The 22323-nt window shown below is 44.9% G+C and overlaps 1 protein-coding gene across 3 annotated transcripts; it reads right to left on the bottom strand.

Annotated features, from left to right (window-relative positions):
- Window positions 1-6960: 6960 nt before the first annotated feature.
- LOC129833436 (progestin and adipoQ receptor family member 4-like) lies at window positions 6961-21967 on the bottom strand. 3 transcript variants are annotated; one of them, XM_055898038.1, is made up of 4 exons: window positions 20769-20858; window positions 15923-16005; window positions 11582-11800; window positions 6961-7683 (listed from the first exon to the last, which is right to left on the bottom strand). In XM_055898038.1, the coding sequence occupies exons 3-4, from the start codon at window positions 11661-11663 to the stop codon at window positions 7250-7252; spliced, it is 516 nt and encodes a 171-aa protein (XP_055754013.1). In that variant the 5' UTR covers window positions 11664-11800; window positions 15923-16005; window positions 20769-20858; the 3' UTR covers window positions 6961-7249. The 3 variants fall into 3 exon arrangements, with proteins under 3 accessions (XP_055754013.1, XP_055754015.1, XP_055754012.1); XM_055898040.1 differs by lacking the exon at window positions 15923-16005 and adding an exon at window positions 19226-19540 and having other exon boundaries at window positions 20769-20857; XM_055898037.1 differs by lacking the exon at window positions 15923-16005 and having other exon boundaries at window positions 6962-7683; window positions 20769-21967.
- Window positions 21968-22323: the final 356 nt, after the last annotated feature.

Below are 22323 nucleotides of genomic sequence, written 5' to 3'. Positions count from 1 at the left end.
AATGTCACCGGAACAGAGTCTCCAGAGTGCTCTAAAGCTTTGGGCCTCCCGAGTGGCGCAGCGGTCTAAGGCACTGCATCGCAGTGCTAGAGGCGTCACTACAGACCTGGGTTTGATCCCGGGCTGTATCACAACCGGCTGTGATTGGGAGGCCCATAGGGCGGTGCACATTTGTCCCAGTGTCATCTGGGTTAGGGGAGGGTTTGGCCGGGGGGGCTTCACAAGTAGGCCGTCATTGTAAATAAGAATTTGTTCTGAACTGACTTGCCTAGTTAAATAAATAAAGATCAATGAATTCTAGGGTTAGGTCATCCCAAGGATCCCACTTAGCATCTGCCATACTGTAGTTGCCTACCTGCAGTGGGGACTGTTGACTGTGGGATATAAATATACACAAAAGAGGGTGCTGCTGTGTACAGGACAACAGCCTACAAAAATCACAATTTAACCCCTTTGCACAACGTATGGATAACAGGATGAAGTCAAACAGAGAATGCCATGGCACAGCTAGGCTCTGCTTAGACACATGTATGCATCCCTTAACCAGACCCTGCTCCCTCAACCTCCCTGAAAACATCTCCATTAAAACAAGCAAGAGAACAGAACAGGAGATACCAAAGACAGAATGGAAGGCCAGAGACAGGTTTAAAAATATAGACTTCAGTTTATTGCACAATCGTTGCTGGAGACTGAGGAGTGGGAGGGCCTGTCTGTATAATGCAAGACACTACAGATGGACACGTAGAGAAACTAGACACAGGGAGATACAAGATGGCCATAAATTAACGGAAGCGTTGGTGAGAAGAACACAGTCGGGTCGATGAAGCACAGTAGGATGCAACTTGCAGGACAGACAAAACACAACACATTAAAACACAGATTTCACACATAAAACAGCTCATATATTCAAACATACAGGGTCCATAATATACATTCATAACTGGTTTGTGCAACCCTGAACATGCAGGGTTTGGTCACTCCTAGCATTTTAACACTGATGAGTAGTAAGTATGTCAGTCAGTCACGTTGCCTGTGTAAAAGCAGCCTGTCTAATTCTGGCATTTTTTCCCCACCAATGGTCTTTTGACTAACCACATCAGGCCTTTTCACATCAGATCTTTTTCAGAGTTGATTGGTCAAAATATCAATTAGTGAAAATATCAGAACTGGGCTTCCTCTGCCAGACACAGAACGGTTGGCGGTGAGCCTTTATACGATACAATATGATGCCTGCAATAGACTGCAACGTTTCAGCGTTATGTCCACCAGATGGGGACAAATAAACAGACATTCAATTCATTTACAAAAACCAAGACAGACCGAAGACAAGGACAAACAGAGAAACAGACAGACCCTCAAGAAAGCTCCCTTCATCAAGAGGAAAAGGGCATTTCATCATCTGTACAGACAGTATCATAATTAGTACCAACCCTCCACAGAGTAATTGTATCAATAATAATAAGTATCATCGTCATCATCATCGTATAACAATAGTGGACAGTTAATCCTTTATAAATTGTCAGAAACAGGCTAGCTGGCACCTGTGTACAAAAAAAACGTTACATTTTGTTAGTGTTTTCATACATTATGTCATCATTATCATCATAGAATATCAGAATATAGACTAAAACAATGACTGTTGGCTGGCCTGGTTCCATCTCTGAAAAATGGTACTGTTGGTGGGCCTGGTTCCTCTCTGAAAAATGGTTTTCAGTTCTTTCTCCCACCACTATTCCCTCCCCTCCCATCTTCCCGTTTCCACAGTCTTACTCTTTGCTCAACCACTCTTTAAATACATTTCACCTTGTTTTTATCAGAGACCACCCCAAGAATCCCTAAATAATCCCTACTTCTACTACTACTGCTGACTCTTACCTTCCCTCAGACCCCTACCCAGTTCAGGAGGCCCTCACAGTGGCCTCTGTGGTGTGCAGCTCTAAAAGCCATGTTTCAGAAAGGAACCCCCTGGCCTCGATGTAACAGCTACGGCTATAGCACCCTGAGAAGTGGAAAACCCAGGGTGGTGGAGTCCCTTTGAGTAGAGAACTGGCCCTTTTTGTTCTTTGTGACAGTTGAGAAACATACCACTTGAAAACACATCCACTTCAGACATTGTAAATGTATTTGTATCTGATAATGCATAGATATCCAGTTGTAATCAGAGGTATTCAGACATGCCCCCCCCCCCTGTATCTTCCCCATCTTTTATTTTTATGACGTTACATTTAATCGAGCAAAAGCATTCTTAAACCCCGGGTCTCTCAAAAACCCACACGGTTACCCATCTCTACAACAGATCTGAAAATAATCCATTTTATCTGGGTTCACAGATTAGAGTAAATAGGTTGGATGTGGTTGATATTAAATACACAGTAGTACCACCCTCAGCCTGTTTCTGTTACCAGGTCCCTTTTCCCTCGGACACAGAGCATTGTCTGAGGTGACATACATATTGAATTCCAGGTTCCTACTTCTGCTTTCTTCCCTTTACATATATGTATAAAAAAGTATCAGCGTTATATACTGTTTGCACTGTATGTATATATAATCTACATACATGTATTTACATGGACTTTAAATAAGTTTCATTACTGGTTTTCACTTTGATCCAAAGCCCTTTTGAAAATAAATAAACAGTGCAGTTTATTTGATATAGTTGTATTGCCTCTGTTCTAGTCCCTCATATTCCTGTATTAATATATACTGTATGTAGTATGTTCCTCTCTTAACACTCATGGTCCACTGCCCTGACAGCATGTAAAGCTCTTAGCTGGAGTGACTGACACATGATGTGTCATATGTTACAATGCACAAGCATTTGGCTAATACTAAGTTAAAGTCCTCGTATGAGACAATGAGTTTCTGTTTGAGAGCTACTAACATGCATTAATAATCAGTTTCATTCAGTGCACTGTAATACAATTTCAGCGTATGACGATACAAGGGGCCATGGCTGTAATGTACTCACCATGACAGGGGTGGTTTCATAAGGGGGCTGAGAAAGGGTTTAACACTAGTCAGGGTCGGGTTGCAGTCTGAGGCCTGTGTGGGAGAGGCTGGGACATTCTCCCACACTCTTGACTCAATGTGAGCAAAGTATGTGCTACAACGGAGGCCCTCGACACATCATTTGGCAACTTGTGAGTGAAGTGGAAATTAGTGTGGGTATGTGTGAGTGTGTGCACCAGGTTACAAAAGTGCAATGTTACATAGAAACATGCCAACTTAACTAGTCCATGGGACGACTAGGTAAAAGGTCCCTCAGAGCAAAGCAGATTAAAAAAACTAAACGCTTGGTCTCAACCTTCCACATACAGTCAATCGTTAAACAAAATCTATAAAACACAAAAGTAATCCAAAAAGTAAACATTGTACTGTTCCTCAGAGCATAAACTCAAATGCCAGTGCAGAAACTAGTGGCAACAATTTTTACTTTAAAACTGAGTAACCAGAAATAGTTTGCTCAGGGTTACTGGTTGTGAAAATGGTGAGAGGGTTAGGGGTTCATTCATGCTTGGTTGCAGTTGTCTAATGAAATACTATATGGCACAGGTCAGCTTGGTACTACAGTACTGTACCTCTCCAAGGGTAACAAAGTGCAAAGAGTCAAACTGGGCTATGTTATGTAGTAATAATGTCCAGCTTTGGCATAGAATGCAGTGCATCATACCAAATCCTTATCTGGCCTCGGACAGTTAAAAGCCTAGAAAGTAGCGTAGCTGTCGGCCATCTCCACCCTCTCAGGGGAACCTACTGGTTTCTAGTAGTCAAATAATAATAGTGCATTCTAATTTAAAAAACTCTCATCACAAACGGTCTCTCTAATGCTGTAGCGTAATAAACATTTGGCATCTGTTTGGTGGCAGAACTTCCCTTTTCAGTCAACATGATCCATCCTGCACAGTCATGTAGCTATTGTTCAGCTATTATAAAAGAGAGACATTTGGTCTGTTTTAGGCATCTTCATTTAAGATATTATGTGCCCTTTTCATTGACTACAGTATGTGCCAAACATGATTACAATAATCAACAACAAAATATATTTTTTTTTACTTAATAGTCATGAACTAATTCTAATAATCCGGATTCAAAACCAAATCCATTTCCTCAGTTAAATGTGAGGAATTGTCACTTTAAATATAGATATTGATGAATAAATAAAAAGCACTGTCTCACAAGATTAAGGTCAACCAATAATAATGAGCAACTTAATGTAACTCAACAATAGCAATTGTAAACGTGGATAATCTGTCATGATTCCCTATTCAAAATGGTTGTATTTTCAATGGCACAATGCATCCAAGTTCAGTCTAGCATTTAGGCTATGTGGACTGCACTAAAAGGGGGGTAAACTTCAAACAAAATGAGCACTAACAAGCCAAGGAATGAACCCCTTCACCCATAACCAGTTACCCTTCACCCATACCCAGTTACCCATACCCAGTTACCCATACCCTTCACCGTTACCCATACCCTTCACCGTTACCCATACCCAGTTACCCATACCCAGTTACCCATACCCTTCACCCAGTTACCCTTCACCCAGTTACCCATACCCTTCACCCAGTTACCCATACCCTTCACCCAGTTACCCATACCCAGTTACCCATACCCTTCACCCAGTTACCCATACCCTTCACCCAGTTACCCATACCCAGTTACCCATACCCTTCACCCAGTTACCCATACCCAGTTACCCATACCCAGTTACCCATACCTGACCACAGAGAGACAGACAAAGCCAGAGAGAAGGGAGAAAGACAAACAAACATGGAAGAAACAATGAGAGGGAGAATATCCTCTCAAATACACAGTAACTCAAGTAGTTCCATAGGACTCTGTGACGGGTCTGGGAGTGCTTTGTGCATTACTTGTGCATTACTAGCATGTATGCATGCTACGCTGTGAGTGTGTGCGGTGTGTGTGTTTGTTCTAAAGTTTATATGCTATGTGCTGCATAGGTTGCAATAGAATGACATCTGAAAAATACTTCAGAAAGAATGAATGCATCATTGACGGATCCACTTTGATAAAAGCCATAGGATGAAATGGTAATTGACACATGAGGATCAACAGAAAATCAACTATTGCTCAAGTGTACCTTCACTTGCATATCATGATTTTTTAAAAGACATTTCTATGTGTATTTCTGATATCAAATCCTTAGTCTCCTTTGTGTGTAATCTTCACAGATCCTCTGCTGTGTGTGTGTGTGTGTGTGTGTGTGTGTGTGTGTGTGTGTGTGTGTGTGTGTGTGTGTGTGTGTGTGTGTGTGTGTGTGTGTGTGTGTGTGTGTGTGTGTGTGTGTGTGTTGACCAGTGAGCCAATATCCAAATCCTTGTGTGTGTTCCCTAATATACAGTATATCACAAAAGTGAGTACACCCCTCACATTTTTGTAAATATTTGAGTATATCTTTTCATGTGACAACACTGAAGAAATGACACTTTGCTACAATGTAAAGTAGTGAGTGTACAGCTTGTATAACAGTGTACATTTGCTGTCCCCTCCAAATAACTCAACACACAGCCATTAATGTCTAAACCGCCGGCAACAAAAGTGAGTACACCCCTAAGTGAAAATGTCCAAATTGGTCCCAAAGTGTCAATATTTTGTGTGGCCACCATCATTTTCCAGCACTGCCTTATCCCTCTTGGGCATGGAGTTCACCAGAGCTTCACAGGTTGACACTTGAGTCCTCTTCCACTCCTCCATGACGACATCACGGAGCTGGTGGATGTTAGAGACCTTGCACTCCTCCACCTTCCGTTTGAGGATGCCCCACAGATGCTCAATAGGGTTTAGGTCTGTAGACATGCTTGGCCAGTCCATCACCTTTACCCTCAGCTTCTTTAGCAAGGCAGTGGTGGTCTTGGAGGTGTGTTTGGGGTCGTTATCATGTTGGAATACTGCCCTGCGGCCCAGTCTCCGAAGGGAGGGGATCATGCTCTGCTTCAGTATGTCACAGTACATGTTGGCATTCATGGTTCCCTCAATGAACTGTAGCTCCCCAGTGCCGGCAGCACTCATGCAGCCCCAGACCATGACATTCCCACCACCATGCTTGACTGTAGGCAAGACACACTTGTCTTTGTACTCCTCACCTGGTTGCCGCCAGACACGCTTGACACCATCTGAACCAAATACTTTTATCTTGGTCTCATCAGACCACAGGACATGGTTCCAGTAATCCATGTCCTTAGTCTGCTTGTCTTCAGCAAACTGTTTGCGGGCTTTCTTGTGCATCATCTTAAGAAGAGGCTTCCTTCTGGGACCACAGCCATGCAGACCAATTTGATGCAGTGTACGGCGTATGGTCTGAGCACTGACAGGCTGACCCCCCACCCCTTCAACCTCTGCAGCAATGCTGGCAGCACTCATACGTCTATTTCCCAAAGACAACCTCTGGATATGACGCCAAGCACGTGCACTCAACTTCTTTGGTCGACCATGGCGAGGCCTGTTCTGAGTGGAACCTGTCCAGTTAAACCTCTGTATGGTCTTGTTCACCGTGCTGCAGCTCAGTTTCAGGGTCTTGGCAATCTTCTTATAGCCCAGGCCATCTTTATGTAGATCAACAAATATTTTTTTCAGATCCTTAGAGAGTTCTTTGCCATGAGGTGCCATGTTGAACTTCCAGTGACCAGTCAGTATGAGGGAGTGTGATGAGCGATGACGCCAAATTTAACACACCTGCTCCCCATTCACACCTGAGACCTTGTCACACTAAAGAGTCACATTACACCGGGGAGGGAAAATGGCTAATTGGGCCCAATTTGGACATTTTCACTTAGGGGTGTACTCACTTTTGTTGCCAGCGGTTTAGACATTAATGGCTGTGTGTTGAGTTATTTTGAGGGGACAGCAAATGTACACTGTTATACAAGCTGTACACTCACTACTTTACATTGTAGCAAAGTGTCATTTCTTCAGTGTTGTCACATGAAAAGATATACTCAAATATTTACAAAAATGTGAGGGGCGTACTCACTTTTGTGATATACTGTAAATAGCAACGCATGTATAATGGCAAGATGGACACAGATACAGTATGAACATTCTTGCTAGGTGCACATGTGTCAAAGCCTGCACCAATCCCTATTATGTAAAACACTTTATCTGGCCTTCCATGCACGTCTTCATGAACACCTCCCATCTTCCCTTCCCAACCATTACCTATTGAAACAGCCCCCCCCCCAGAGGTCCTAAACCCTGTTCCCCGCTGGTCCTCCTCCAGGCAGGGTGGGGCTCAGTCTGAGGGACAGTGGTGGCTGTTGATCCAGAGCAGGTCGTCCAGCACACCCCAGTGCAGGTAGAGGATGGAGCCCACCACCAGCACGTGCATGATCTGGTGGCTGTTGCACCAGTAGTCAAAGAGGCCCGGGCGGAAGCGCTCTGGGATGCGCGAGATGTTGATGATCCCGCCCAGTACAGCCAGCGCGTCCATGGTGAGGAAGTGTTGCAGCGAGGTGGGGCTGCCGCCGCCCACACCCACCCAGCGCAGCAGGAAGAAGGAGAAGCGGAACAGGGCCTGCCAGGCAAAGGAGCGCAGACGCCGCACGCTACTCCGCGCCGTGATGGCCGAGTAGATAGCGTAGCTGGACAGCAGGATGTAGACGAGCAGAGCCACTGTGCGGGTGAATGGGTAGCACAGCAGGGTGCTGTAGACGATGGGCAGCGCTCCTGAGGCAAACACAACACACAAAGTCAGAGGCAGTTAGTCATTAAACTACACCACAACAAATATTCACATCCCAGAGAATCATGCACACAAAGCTGCCATCAAGGCAAAGGGTGGCTACTTTGAAGAACCTCAAATATAAAATATATTTTGATTTGTTTCACACTTTTTTAGTTACTACATGATTCCATATGTGTTATTTCATAGTTTTGATGTCTTCACTATTATTCTACAATGTAGAAAATAGTAAAAATAAAATAAAAACCCTGGAATGAGAAGGTGTGTCCAAACTTTTAACTGGTACTTTATATATAGATGACTTCCCTGTCAAAATAAAGGTTTAATAATAATAATAATACTTTATTTGGCACTTAATGTAGTCATTTTTTTATGAGATGGGATTTTTGAAAGTTTTTATTAGGTTATGCATGTGCTCTTTTGTTACGGCAGTCGTAATCCTCTTCCTCGGACGAGGAGAGGCGAGACGGATCGGACCAATACGCAGAGTGGTTAGTGTTCATAATGATTTATTAAAACGAAACTGAATACTGAATTACAAAACAAATAAACGAAGTGCATAAACCGATACAGTCCCGTGTGGTGCAACAAACACAGACACGGAAACAAACACCCACAAAACACACGTGAAACCCAGGCTGCCTAAGTATGATTCTCAATCAGGGACAACGATTGACAGCTGTCTCTGATTGAGAATCATACCCGGCCGAACACAAACATCCCAACATAGAAAATCAAACATAGACAAACCCACCCAACTCACGCCCTGACCAACTAAATAAATACAAGAAAAGGGAAAACAGGTCAGGAACGTGACATAATCCCCCCCCTTAAGGTGCGAACTCCGGGCGCACCAGCATAAACTTTAGGGGAGGGTCTGGGTGGGCGTCTGTCCACGGTGGCGGCTCCGGCGCTGGTCGTGGTCCCCACCCCACCATAGTCAAGCCCCGCTTCCGTGGCCTCCTCCCAATGGCCACCCTCCATGTCAATCCCACTATACCAAAGGGCAGCACCGGACTGAGGGGCGGATCCTGGCTGGCTGGCTCTGGCGGATCCTGGCTGGCTGGCTCTGGCAGGATCCTGGCTGGACGGCTCTGGCAGGATCCTGGCTGGACGGCTCTGGCAGGATCCTGGCTGGACGGCTCTGGCAGGATCCTGGCTGGACGGCTCTGGCAGGATCCTGGCTGGACGGCTCTGGCAGGTCCTGGCTGGACGGCTCTGGCAGGTCCTGGCTGGACGGCTCTGGCAGGATCCTGGCTGGACGGCTCTGGCAGGTCCTGGCTGGACGGCTCTGGCAGGTCCTGGCTGGACGGCTCTGGCAGGTCCTGGCTGGACGGCTCCGGCCGCTCCTGTCTGGCGGACGGCTCCGGCCGCTCCTGTCTGGCGGACGGCTCCGGCCGCTCCTGTCTGGCGGACGGCTCCGGCCGCTCCTGTCTGGCGGACGGCTCCGGCCGCTCCTGTCTGGCGGACGGCTCCGGCCGCTCCTGTCTGGCGGACGGCTCCGGCCGCTCCTGTCTGGCGGACGGCTCCGGCCGCTCCTGTCTGGCGGACGGCTCCGGCCGCTCCTGTCTGGCGGACGGCTCCGGCCGCTCCTGTCTGGCGGACGGCTCCGGCCGCTCCTGTCTGGCGGACGGCTCCGGCCGCTCCTGTCTGGCGGACGGCTCCGGCCGCTCCTGTCTGGCGGACGGCTCCGGCCGCTCCTGTCTGGCGGACGGCTCCGGCCGCTCCTGTCTGGCGGACGGCTCCGGCCGCTCCTGTCTGGCGGACGGCTCCGGCCGCTCCTGTCTGGCGGACGGCTCCGGCCGCTCCTGTCTGGCGGACGGCTCTGAAGGCTCAGGACAGACGGCCGGCTCTGACGGCTCGGAACAGACCGACAGCGCTGGGCAGGCAGACAGTTCAGACAGCGCTGGGCAGGCAGGCAGTTCAGACAGCGCTGGGCAGGCAGGCAGTTCAGACAGCGCTGGGCAGGCAGGCAGTTCAGACAGCGCTGGGCAGGCAGGCAGTTCAGACAGCGCTGGGAAGGCAGGCAGTTCAGACAGCGCTGGGAAGGCAGGCAGTTCAGACAGCGCTGGGAAGGCAGGCAGTTCAGACAGCGCTGGGAAGGCAGGCAGTTCAGACAGCGCTGGGAAGGCAGGCAGTTCAGACAGCGCTGGGAAGGCAGGCAGTTCAGACAGCGCTGGGAAGGCAGGCAGTTCAGACAGCGCTGGGAAGGCAGGCAGTTCAGACAGCGCTGGGAAGGCAGGCAGTTCAGACAGCGCTGGGAAGGCAGGCAGTTCAGACAGAGCTGGGAAGGCAGGCAGTTCAGACAGCGCTGGGAAGGCAGGCAGTTCAGACAGCGCTGGGAAGGCAGGCAGTTCAGACAGCGCTGGGAAGGCAGGCAGTTCAGACAGCGCTGGGAAGGCAGGCAGTTCAGACAGCGCTGGGAAGGCAGGCAGTTCAGACAGCGCTGGGAAGGCAGGCAGTTCAGACTCAGGCTGCGCTGGAGAGGAGGAAGGCTCTGACAGCGCTGGACAGGTGGGAGCAGCTGGAGAGAGAACCTGCCACCGGAGGACTGGTACGTGGAGGTGGCACCGGGTATACCGGACCGTGAAGGAGGACACGCGCTCTTGAGCACCGAGCCTCCCCAACCCTACCAGGTTGAATGGTCCCCGTAGCCCTGCCAGTGCGGCGAGGTGGAATAGCCCGCACTAGGCTATGCTGGCGAACCGGGGACACCATCTGTAAGGCTGGTGCCATGTACGGCATCATGGCACACGGCTTCATGGCACCCGGCTCGATGCCCAACCTAGCCCTACCAGTGCGGCGAGGTGGAATAGCCCGCACTGGGCTAAGCACGCGTACTGGGGACACCATGCGCTTTACCGCATAACACGGTGTCTGACCAGTACGACGCCCTCTCACTCCACGGTAAGCACGGGGAGTTGGCTCAGGTATCCTACCCGGCTTTGCCACACTCCGCGTGTGCCCCCCCAAGAAATTTTTGGGTCTGACTCTCGGGCTCCCAACCGCGTCGCCGCGCTGCCTCCTCATACCAGCGCCTCTCTGCCTTCGCTGCCTCCAACTCCGCCTTGGGACAGCGATATTCCCCTGGCTGAGCCCAGGGTCCTTTGCCGTCCAGAATCTCTTCCCAAGTCCAGGAGTCCTGGGTCTTTTTCCGCTGCTGTTGCCGCCCTTCTCCACTCCGCTTGGTCCTTTGGTGGTGGGTGTTTCTGTTACGGCAGTCGTAATCCTCTTCCTCGGACAAGGAGAGGCGAGACGGATCGGACCAATACGCAGAGTGGTTAGTGTTCATAATGATTTATTAAAACGAAACTGAATACTGAATTACAAAACAAATAAACGAAGTGCATAAACCGATACAGTACCGTGTGGTGCAACAAACACAGACACGGAAACAAACACCCACAAAACACACGTGAAACCCAGGCTGCCTAAGTATGATTCTCAATCAGGGACAACGATTGACAGCTGTCTCTGATTGAGAATCATACCCGGCCGAACACAAACATCCCAACATAGAAAATCCCACCCAACTCACGCCCTGACCAACTAAATAAATACAAGAAAAAGGAAAACAGGTCAGGAACGTGACATCTTTATGACAAAGTGTGAAATCAAACTTTTCCCCCCCTACCAAGATACACATCTTGAAAGGCACCAAATTGCTGGAACGACCCATCGCTTATTGGATACTCAAGATGATTTGCATATATGTAAATTAAAAAGGATTTGTGCAAAAAGATTGTGCCAGAGTGTACACAGAAAACAAAAGGCCGGAAGAGAAAGAAAGGAGAGAAGGAGATAAAAAGGGAGAGAATGAAAGAAAGAATGAGAGAGAGAGTAGAGCGCTTTTAGTTGCTACCCAGAAGCCCCTCTACTTACCCAGCGTGTTGATCATGCAGATGCCGCACATGTCGAGGGTGAGAAGGGTGTGGTAGACAGGCTCTCCTCCCTCGTGGTTCATGAAGAGGTGGTAGAGCACAGAGCCCAGCTGGGGGGACAGGCAGGCCAGGAAGTGGACCACACCCAGCCATGTCACACTGATCTGGGACCAGGGGAAGTTGAGGGGGATGAGGAACAGGAAGCAGAGCAGAGGGATACCTGTCAGGAAGGGGTGAAGGGGATAAACAGGGTTCGGTCAATTAGGCCTAAATCTTGCTGACAACTAGCACCAGATTTACCAATACAAAACGCTTGCAGTTTGCAATACTGTACTGGATAGTTTATTTTCACCTGTTATTCTATTCCAATGAAATGACAAAAAAATGTCAAATGTGTTATGAATTTCCAATCACATTAGCAATACGGCATAGCGCTACTGCATAGACACCTTTTTTCGTTTAGCTTCAGCAACAATTACTGCTGCACTACAGGGCAATTCCACAGTAACAGAATTACACAGAGACTTTATGGCAAGCAAAAAACAAACTATGTACAATGAATACTTTGAACAACTTACACACCAGGGTTCTCCCCAGGATATTTTAACAAGGAGGTGCTGCAGAGTACAGCCAAAATGTATGAACACCTGTAACTGCAATTTCCTGCAATCTAGAGCAAACAATGGCCTTATATGATAACAAATTAAGTATTTTTTTAATATATATTTTTTAAATGGTTCGGTCCTACAGACAGTGAGTCATGTGGCAGGCAAACAGGCATCCAGTTACTGTTTGATTGATCGCTAGGATGACATAAGTGACTTTGAGCGTGGTATGATTGTCCAGTATCTCAGAAATGACCGGCCTCCTGGGATTTTCACGCATGACAGTGTCTAGGGTTTACTGAGAACGGTGCGACAAACAAAAAGCATTCAGTCAGCGTAGCCCTGTGGGCGAAAACAGCTTGTTGATGAGAGGTCAAAAGGAGAACGGCAAGAATCGTGCAAGCGAACAGGCAGGCCACAAACAGGCAAATAACGGAGCAGTACAACGGCATCTCGGAACGCACAACTCGTCGGTCCTTGTCACGGATGGGCTAATGCAGCAGACGACCACACCGGGTTCCACTCCTATCAGCTAAAAACAAGAAGAGGAGGTTCCAATGGGAACGTGATCACCAACACTGGACAACTGAGGAATGGAAAAACTTTTCCTGGTCCGACTAATCATGGTTGCTGTTATGTCATGCTGATGACAGAGTCAGGATTTGGCCTAAGCTGCATGAGTGCATGGCTCCATCCTGCCTGCTGTCAACAGTACAGGCTGATGGCGGTGGTGTAATGGTGTGGGGAATGTTTTCCTGGCACACGTTAAGTTCCTTGTTACCAATTGAGCCATGTTTGAACACCAACCACACCTTGTAGAATCCATGCCCTGAAGAATTCAGGCTGTTCTGGAAGCAAGAGGGGGGTCTGACCCGGTACTAGATGGGTGTACCTAATAAGCTGGCCACTGAGTGTAAATGCCTTCAGAAAGTATTCATACCTCTTGACTTATTCCACATATTGTTGTTACAGACGTAATTCTAAATTGATTAAATAGATGTATTTTCTCACCCATCTGCACACAATAAACGACAAAGTGAAAAGTTATTTTTTCAAGATTTTTGCAAATTTATTGAAAATGAAATTCAGTAATATCTAATGTACATAAGCATTCACACTCTTTTGCTATGACACTCCAACTTGAGTTCAGGTTCATCCAATTTCCTTTGATCATCCTTGAGATGTCACTACAACTTGATTGGAGTCCACCTGTGGCCAATTCAAATTTTTGGACATGATTTAGAAAGAAACACACCTGTCTATATATGTCAGAGCTGAAACTATCCCATGAAGTTCAAGGAACTAGTACATGTCCAAGATTGTGATGAGGCATATATCTGGGGAAGGTATACAACAACTTGTAGAGTGTTCAGAGTTTCCAAGAGCACAGTGGTCTCCATCATTGGGAAATGAAAAAAATATGGAACTGCATAGAGTTGGCCTGCTGACCAAACGGAACAACCGGGCAAGAAGGACCTTGGTCAGGGAGGTGACCAAGAACCCAATGAACACTGACAGAACTAGAGTTCCTTGGCTGAGATGGGAAAACCTGCCAGAAGGACAACAGTCTCTACAGCACTTTAAGGGAAAGTGTCCCGACAGATATCACTTCTGAGAAAAAGCCACGACAGCATGCCTGGAGTTTGCAAAAATGCATGTGAAAGACTGATAGCATAAGGCAAAATATTCTGTGGTCTGATGAGACAAATTTTACTATTTGGCCTGAATGCAAAGCGCTATGTCTGGAGAAAACCAGGCACAGAACATCAACCGCCTAACACCATCCCTACTGTGCAGCATGGTGCTATGGGCATGCTTATCAGCTGCAGGGATTGGGAGACTGATAGAGGGAACAATGAATGGAGCCAAATACAGGCAAATCCTTGATGAGAACCTGCTTCAGAGTGCAAACGACCTTAGACTGGGGAGAAGATTTACGTTCCAACAGGGCAATGACCTCAAACATACAGCCAAAGCAACGCTGGAATGCTTTAATCCTATTGACAATCTGTGGAAAGACTAAGATTGCTGTTCACCACCACTCCCCATCTAACTTAACAGAACTTGCGGAAAGAAAAAAAAAAATCAGATGTGCAAAGCTGATACAGACATACCCAAGACGACTCAAAACTGTAATCACCGCCAAAGGTGCTTCTGCAAAGTATTGACTCATGGGTGTGAATACTTATTTAAATGAGATATTTCTGCATTTAATTTTCAATACATTTGCAAAAAAAAATTAAACATGTTTTCACTTTGTCATTATGAGGTATGGTGTGTAGATGGATGAGAGAATAAAATAAAAAAAATCAGGCTGTAACAAAAAAAAAAAGGTATAAGTCAAGGGGTATGAATACTTTCTGAAGGCTCTGTTTTTTTTCTCTCTTACGTTCTTTGGGAGATCCCTGCACAGTAAATACAATTAAAACATTTACTGGAAAAACAGTACAGATGCAAAGATCACAGTTCTTCCCTGTGAAAAATCGCAGCATAATTCCGTTACCATGGAATTGCCCTTAAACTACAGAGATGTGTTGTAGGTTGCTTCACTTAGGCTATTGGGATGTGCTTAGTGAGCAAGATCAGGTCCTTGAAATTTGATACACACATATCACTCTCCTCCACATCCTGCCTTCTTCCCGATCTTTTGCTCACTCTGCTTTTACGAATGTAAAATCATTTGTCCTGGCCAGGTGATACAGCCAATGCAATCCAACACCAGAGGAGGCTGGTAGGAGTAGCTATAGGAGGACAGGCTCATTGTATTGGCTGGAATGGTATAAATGGAATGGAGTCAAACATGTGATTTCCATGTTTGATACTGTTCCATTTATTCCATTCCAGCCATTACAATAAGCCCGTCCTCCTATAGCTCCTCCCACCAGCCTCCTGTCTAACATCTATTTTGAGTGTGATCTCTTCTGCACCCCTCCCTCCATACCCCGCTCAGCACTACTGAACAGTACAACTGGACAGGCTCTCTAAGGCTGCGTTTACACAGGCAACCCAATTCTGGGGGTTTTCCATTAATTGGTCTTTTGACCAATCACATCAGATATTTTTCAGAGCTGATCTGATTGGCCAAAAAAACAAGTAGTGTAAAAAATATAATTGGATTGCCTGTGTAAACACAGCCTAAGCAGTCCAAAGTATGATTGCTATTCTTTAGACAGGAGTTGCGTGTTTCTATCCAAAAGTATTCCAGCTGTTGAACCTATTGTGCAAATGTAGCATGTGGACTCCATTTGTGTGATCTTATTTGGTTTTCAGGTGCCATATATTACTAAAAATGGGACCTGTGTGACTTCACCAACTTGAAATATATAAATATATACCATTTAGCAGACGCTTTTACCCAATGAGACCCAATGAGTCATACATCCGTATTTATGTAGCCTATTTTCTGAATGCTATTATGCTGCAAGAATATTGCAATAACCTTTTTCTCTGAATGACAAACCTTTTTCTCTGAATGACAAACCTTTTTCTGTTAATTACTTTCTCTGAATGACAAATAGCATAGTAAGGGAGAGGCTAAGCTGTCTGCCAATCAATCAATCATTCCTGGTCTTAATAAAGGATTCCTCTTCCTTTCAGGATTAAAATCCCCCCTGCCCTGGTGATCACTAATCCTGTCTGTTCAACTGACTGTTGATAGGGTGTGCTGTAAGTCAAATGGAAGGAGTTGGCTGACACTAAAACTCAACACTCCATTGGTACACAAGCATCCTTTATACCGTAGCAAGTTGACTTCACTTGAGGTCATCAAGAATCCTATGCTAGAGACCATGGTTTCATATGCAATCTTGGTCACTTCAATCTGAAAATGAAGAGGATTTTTAGAAACACAGACAGCCTTCTCCTTCTCTGCCCAACACATATACTGAAATTATAAGAGTATGTGTAAATTCATTGTGAATATCTAAAACTTGTTACCATACTTTCTGACATAATTACCACGTTATTACCAGTTTATTCTGTGCTGTAATGTACTACCAAGTGCAACCAAAACTTTACATAAAACTTATTATATTAGTCATCAGCTGGTGATGAGATTTGTCTTTGGTTTTGCCTATGGCAACTTACTATGATTCAACTAACTACAATAGCAAGCTGCTTGCTAGTTAGCTAGCCAGCTAACCCTTTCCATGGCTGCTGTCACTGGTCACAGTACGGAGCGACTTCAGTGCCAACAGAAACTGTATTTGAATTCAACATTTTTGAATTTGTAATGCACAAATTGAATCATTGAATAAATAAATTGAACTTGTATTTCATGATTGAAAACTGAATTTAATTAATAGTTTTAAAGTTTAATTTAAATTGAATTAAATACCTTTTGTAATTCAGTTCTCTAAATTCAGATTCAAAACCAGAGGCAACATCCTGGTACTTTCTCAGCAAGGAATGGTAGAAGTTAACAGATTGAATCAAACGTTCTACAGGTTGAACAGGGTTCCGGCGGTTTCTGAAGCCAATGTGGCATGTTTCATTTATTTTCTTCCGATTAATTTGGCTCTAATATGTGTACCATTTTGGCTATAAGCTATTATGACCCCATTCCTGAATGGGACTCTCTAAGACTCTCTTGAATATTGTCGTTCCTTCTGTTCCCCTCTATGATGCACACAGGACACGTAATAGAGTGTGACAAAAATAAATGCAATTTGGCCCCCATAAGAATATAGTTGAATTGCCCTGTCATAGCCCTTCTGAGGATAGCCTTTCCACCCCCTATTTAATCTTGCTCTTGTGACTGACTGGGTTCGAACCGGGTCTCCAGCTTGTCATAAGACTGTGTTAGCCCACTTAGCTAAATCCCATATGGATGAGTTCAGGAAGCTAACAAGTCTTCAAGTCTCCAGCATGGGCTCCTGAGTGGCGCAGGGGCCTAAGGCACAGCATCTCAGTGCAAGAGGCAGCACTGCAATCCCTGGTTCAAATCCAGGCGGAATCACATCCAGCCGTGATTGGGAGTCCCATAGGGTGGTGCACAATTGGCCCAGTATTGTAAAAAATAGAATTTGTTCTTAACTGACTTGCCTATGTGGTATTAGACTGGGCAAATTCAGCTCCTCATGTGGTAAAATAATGACTAAAGGTTCAATAAAAAATAAAGGTTACTCATTAAAAGAGTGTGGATCTCGGTTACATTTCACCCACATTTGACCTCATACTCACGGCACCAATATAACTGACTGGGTTCGAACTCAGGCCTACTATAGAACAACACTTTCTGTGGCAAACAAAAGCTTAAGAATCTGTTTACCACATTTAATGAGAGCACAACAGCGGTGGTTTGGTGATCCATGCCTGTGATGAACAACCTTGCCTGAGACCGGAAGAAATGATTAGGTTCTAACACAGGTCTCCTGTGTGCCAGACAATGCAACTTTTCAGGTCTCAGAGTACTCATCATGCAAGCATGATCGATGTACCACCTGTTACACTTCACCCCCCCTTTGACCTCCTCCTCGAAGAGACCCATCCAAGTCACAGGACCAATGCCTAGGCTTTAGCTCAGCAGGTTAACAAAGTCTTCACCCAGTCAATCACATTATAATGAGTACCCTTGCCGGAGACTTGAAACTAATATGTCTAACATGTCAAACTAACACGTCTTCGGACAAGGTTCTCATCACATAAGCATTGTCACAGAAACCACAACCATGTTCCAAGTTTTAGCTTTCAGCAAAGGGGTCATAATAGCTTATAGCCCAAAGAGTTCAAACGCTAGAGCCAAATTCATTGGAAGAAGATACATTTAACGTGACACATTGGCTTTAGAAAACGCCTGAAACCTGTTTAACACAGAGCGCACGGTTCTCCCCAATGTAAGTGGGGTGCTGCGCCACCTTGTAGACTGGCTGCACCACTATGTAAAAAACATGTTTTTTTGTTAGAATTTAATACAGTATTTTTTGCTTTAGATTGGAGGAACTGGCACTTACACGTGTTAAAAATGTAAAAATCTCCGAGTTCAAAGGGGGTCACTGCCCTGCTCCAGGCCTCCCCTCAGCCGTACTCTGCAGCACCACCTTGTTAAAATATCCTGGAGAGAACCCTGGAGCGTTTGATTCTATCTGTTATTTTCTACCATTCCTTGCTAGCAAAATACCAGGATGATGTCTCTAGTTTTGAATCTGAATTTAAAGAACTGAATTTGAAAAGTTAATCTGAATGCATCTGAGAAGTTGAATATATGAAACTTTGCTAAACTTGAAATTGTAACGGTTTTCTTCCTGGGATGAAGGAGAGGACCAAAACGCAGCGCGGCTAGTGTTCAACATGTTTAATAAAGAATAATAACGTGAACACTACAAGCTACAAAACAATAAATGTGAAAACCGAAAACAGTCCTACAGTGGGGCAAAAAAGTATTTAGTCAGCCACCAATTGTGCAAGTTCTCCCACTTAAAAAAATGAGAGAGGCCTGTAATTTTCATCATAGGTACACTTCAACTATGACAGACAAAATGAGGAAAAAAAATCCAGAGGGGGGGTGAATCACATTGTAGGATTTTTAATGAATTTATTTGCAAATTATGGTGGAAAATAAGTATTTGGTCACCTACAAACAAGCAAGATTTCTGGCTCTCACAGACCTGTAACTTCTTCTTTAAGAGGCTCCTCTGTCCTCCACTCGTTACCTGTATTAATGGCACCTGTTTGAACTTGTTATCAGTATAAAAGACACCTGTCCACAACCTCAAACAGTCACACTCCAAACCCCACTATGGCCAAGACCAAAGAGCTGTCAAAGGACACCAGAAACACAATTGTAGACCTGCACCAGGCTTGGAAGACTGAATCTGCAATAGGTAAGCAGCTTGGTTTGAAGAAATCAACTGTGGGAGCAATTATTAGGAAATGGAAGACATACAAGATCACTGATAATCTCCCTCGATCTGGGGCTCCACGCAAGATCTCACCCCGTGGGGTCAAAATGATCACAAAAACAGTGAGCAAAAATCCCAGAACCGCACGGGGGGACCTAGTGAATGACCTGCAGAGAGCTGGGACCAAGTAACAAAGCCTACCATCAGTAACACACTACGCCGCCAGGGACTCAAATCCTGCAGTGCCAGACGTGTCCCCCTGCTTAAGCCAGTACATGTCCAGGCCCGTCTGAAGTTTGCTAGAGAGCATTTGGATGATCCAGAAGAAGATTGGGAGAATGTCATATGGTTAGATGAAACCAAAATAGAACTTTTTGGTAAAAACTCACCTCGTCGTGTTTGGAGGACAAAGAATGCTGAGTTGCATCCAAAGAACACCATACCTACTGTGAAGCATGGGGGTGGAAACATCATGCTTTGGGGCTGTTTTTCTGCAAAGGGACCAGGACAACTGATCTGTGTAAAGGAAAGAATGAATGGGGCCATGTATCGTGAGATTTTGAGTGAAAACCTCCTTCCATCAGCAAGGGCATTGAAGATGAAACGTGGCTGGGTCTTTCAGCATGACAATGATCCCAAACACACCGCCCGGGCAACGAAGGAGTGGCTTCGTAAGAAGCATTTCAAGGTCCTGGAGTGGCCTAGACAGTCTCCAGATCTCAACCCCATAGAAAATCTTTGGAGGGAGTTGAAAGTCCGTGTTGCCCAGCAACAGCCCCAAAACATCACTGCTCTAGAGGAGATCTGCATGGAGGAATGGGCCAAAATACCAGCAACAGTGTGTGAAAACCTTGTGAAGACTTACAGAAAACGTTTGACCTCTGTCATTGCCAACAAAGGGTATATAACAAAGTATTGAGAAACTTTTGTTATTGACCAAATACTTATTTTCCACCATAATTTGCAAATAAATTAATAAAAAAATCCTACAATGTGATTTTCTGGACTTTTTAAAATAATTTTGTCTGTCATAGTTGAAGTGTACCTATGATAAATTACAGGCCTCTCATCTTTTTAAGTGGGAGAACTTGCAAAATTGGTGGCTGACTAAATACTTTTTTGTCCCACTGTATCTGATGCAGAACATAAAGACAGGAAACAACCACCCACAAACCCCAACACAAAACAAGCCACCTAAATATGATTCCCAATCAGAGACAACACAAAACACCTGCCTATGATTGAGAACCATATTAGGCCAAACATAGAAACAGACAAACTAGACACACAACATAGAATGCCCACCCAGCTCACGTCCTGACCAACACTAAAACAAGTAAAACACACAAGAACTATGGTCAGAACGTGACAGAAATTATATTTTGTAAACTTAATACCCAGACAATGAAAGTAATATATACCATATTGAAATTGAATATATAAATATTGTATTTGAATATTTAAATCAAGTGAAATTGAATACAAGTGCAATTCATGAATTCAATAACTCAATTTGTGCATTACAAATCGAAAAATATAGAATTTAAATTCAATATCTTAATACAAAAATATTGAATTCAAATCGTTTCTGTTGGCACTGAAATCGCTCCATAGCAAAGCCGTCACCCAGGCAAGATCTGCACTGCTCTGTTGCTAGCTAGCTAGCAAACCCACTCATTTATTTCTAGAGAAATTTAGCTAGCCAGCCAGCAAGTTATCTTCATCTCAAAATATTTTAACTCACCATGTGTGTATATGTTTCCCAGTTCGTTGTGCATGTAAAAAAGGCTTCTTATACAGTCTTGGACAGAAGATATTGGTCGGTATCCAGTCAGGACGTATTTGTTGAATTGAAGATGGGGAGGTGAATTCGCCCAGTCTAATAGTCTCGGTCCATTTAAAAATGCCATAGCAACCAAAATAGTTAAAACGACGCCGCCAAAAAAGTAAAATAATGACTGTACACCTATATACACATATAATAGAATTATTGCGAATAAAAATTTATTAGACACCATTGATAAAATCTGGGGGGGTTAGCTAGCTATAATGTGCTGCTAGCTACATAGCTAGCTAGCTCCCATAGCTACAGTACTGTAGCGAGCTAGCGACAGAAATGTTCTTTCTTTTCAGCACCACTACCCGGTGACAGCGTTTTTATCCCGCTGTTTGCTTTTAAAAAACGATACTTGTGTCAACCACAGGGGTTGACAAGGACGAGGCCAACCACATACATGGTGTAAGCCCGTGGTATACATTACATATTACATTTCATTGCAGACATAACACCCAACATCTGTCGGAGGTTAGCTAACACAATATAAATCATGGTAGCTGCTAGTTAGTTACTCAATGTGTCGCTAGCTAGCGTACAACATTCCACGGCACATAGCATTAGCCATAGTTAGTTTATCTGCACCGGTTCACAAGTCCAGTGGCTTTAGTTTAGCTACTTCCATCCGTCACCTTGATACCACTGACTACAGAGGAATGGGTTTAGCGGTCAGATTTCCAATACAGGACTAACGTTAGCAGGTCATAACGTAAAAGCAGCTAAACGCTCGCGCACAATCATCTCTATTGTATTTACAAAAATACCCATATTCTGGTTACAGCTAACTAACGTTAGCTAGTTTGTCACCAACCAACAACTACAGATGTAGTGCGATGGAACGCGTTAGCGTGCTACTGCTGTGATTTGCACCGGGAGATTTCAAACAAATATGGATAAGGAAGATGTCAATCCGACACCAAAAAATACAGATTTTTGAGTCCAAATCTTCTCTCGTATTGGTACCCCCATTTCCAATAAAGATTCCGTCCAAACTCTTGCTAAATGTGACTCGTTTGTTCACCGGCGTCGAGTCCCTCGCATCGGATGATTGATGCCCTGTACCGGACAGTGACGCTCTAATCCAATGTGGCTATAGAGCGGTACTGAAGATAAATATTGCGGGGGACTGACACTGGGGTTTTATGAGAAAACAGCACAAGGGAGACAGGGATAAATACCTCACCAGTCACTATCTGGTATTATTTTGGAATAATGTTTAATAATGGCTGCACCAATAATTAGGCTATCCTCTCTAGAATTTAGGAAACATGAAGAGTGAAACAGTTATTTGTACATTAATCTTACATCTTCTCCTATGTATTTTTCTAATTACTTTCACGTAGTTAACACATGTAGGCCTACAACAGCAAAGTTTATTTTAAAATACACAAAAATGCACATTGGATAAGAAGGTGAAAGGTTGACTGTAGTGCCAGCCAGGGTGGCGGGAGCCATGTCAATCAAC

This window comes from Salvelinus fontinalis, chromosome 34 (assembly GCF_029448725.1).
Source record: "Salvelinus fontinalis isolate EN_2023a chromosome 34, ASM2944872v1, whole genome shotgun sequence".
In the NCBI taxonomy this organism is placed as follows: domain Eukaryota; kingdom Metazoa; phylum Chordata; class Actinopteri; order Salmoniformes; family Salmonidae; genus Salvelinus; species Salvelinus fontinalis.
This window is presented reverse-complemented; position numbering and strand designations above follow the sequence as displayed.

Excerpts from the sequence above, each read along its gene's own strand:
- LOC129833436 (XM_055898037.1), bottom strand. The coding sequence starts at position 21,042 with ATGGTGTCTAATAAATTTTTATTCGCAATAATTCTATTATATGTGTAT. Across the intron at positions 11,801-20,768 it reads GGGAAACATATACACACATG|GTATCCCTCTGCTCTGCTTC; the intron begins GTGAGTTAAAAT and ends CCTTCCTGACAG. Across the intron at positions 7,684-11,581 it reads CTGCATGATCAACACGCTGG|GAGCGCTGCCCATCGTCTAC; the intron begins GTAAGTAGAGGG and ends TGTTTGCCTCAG.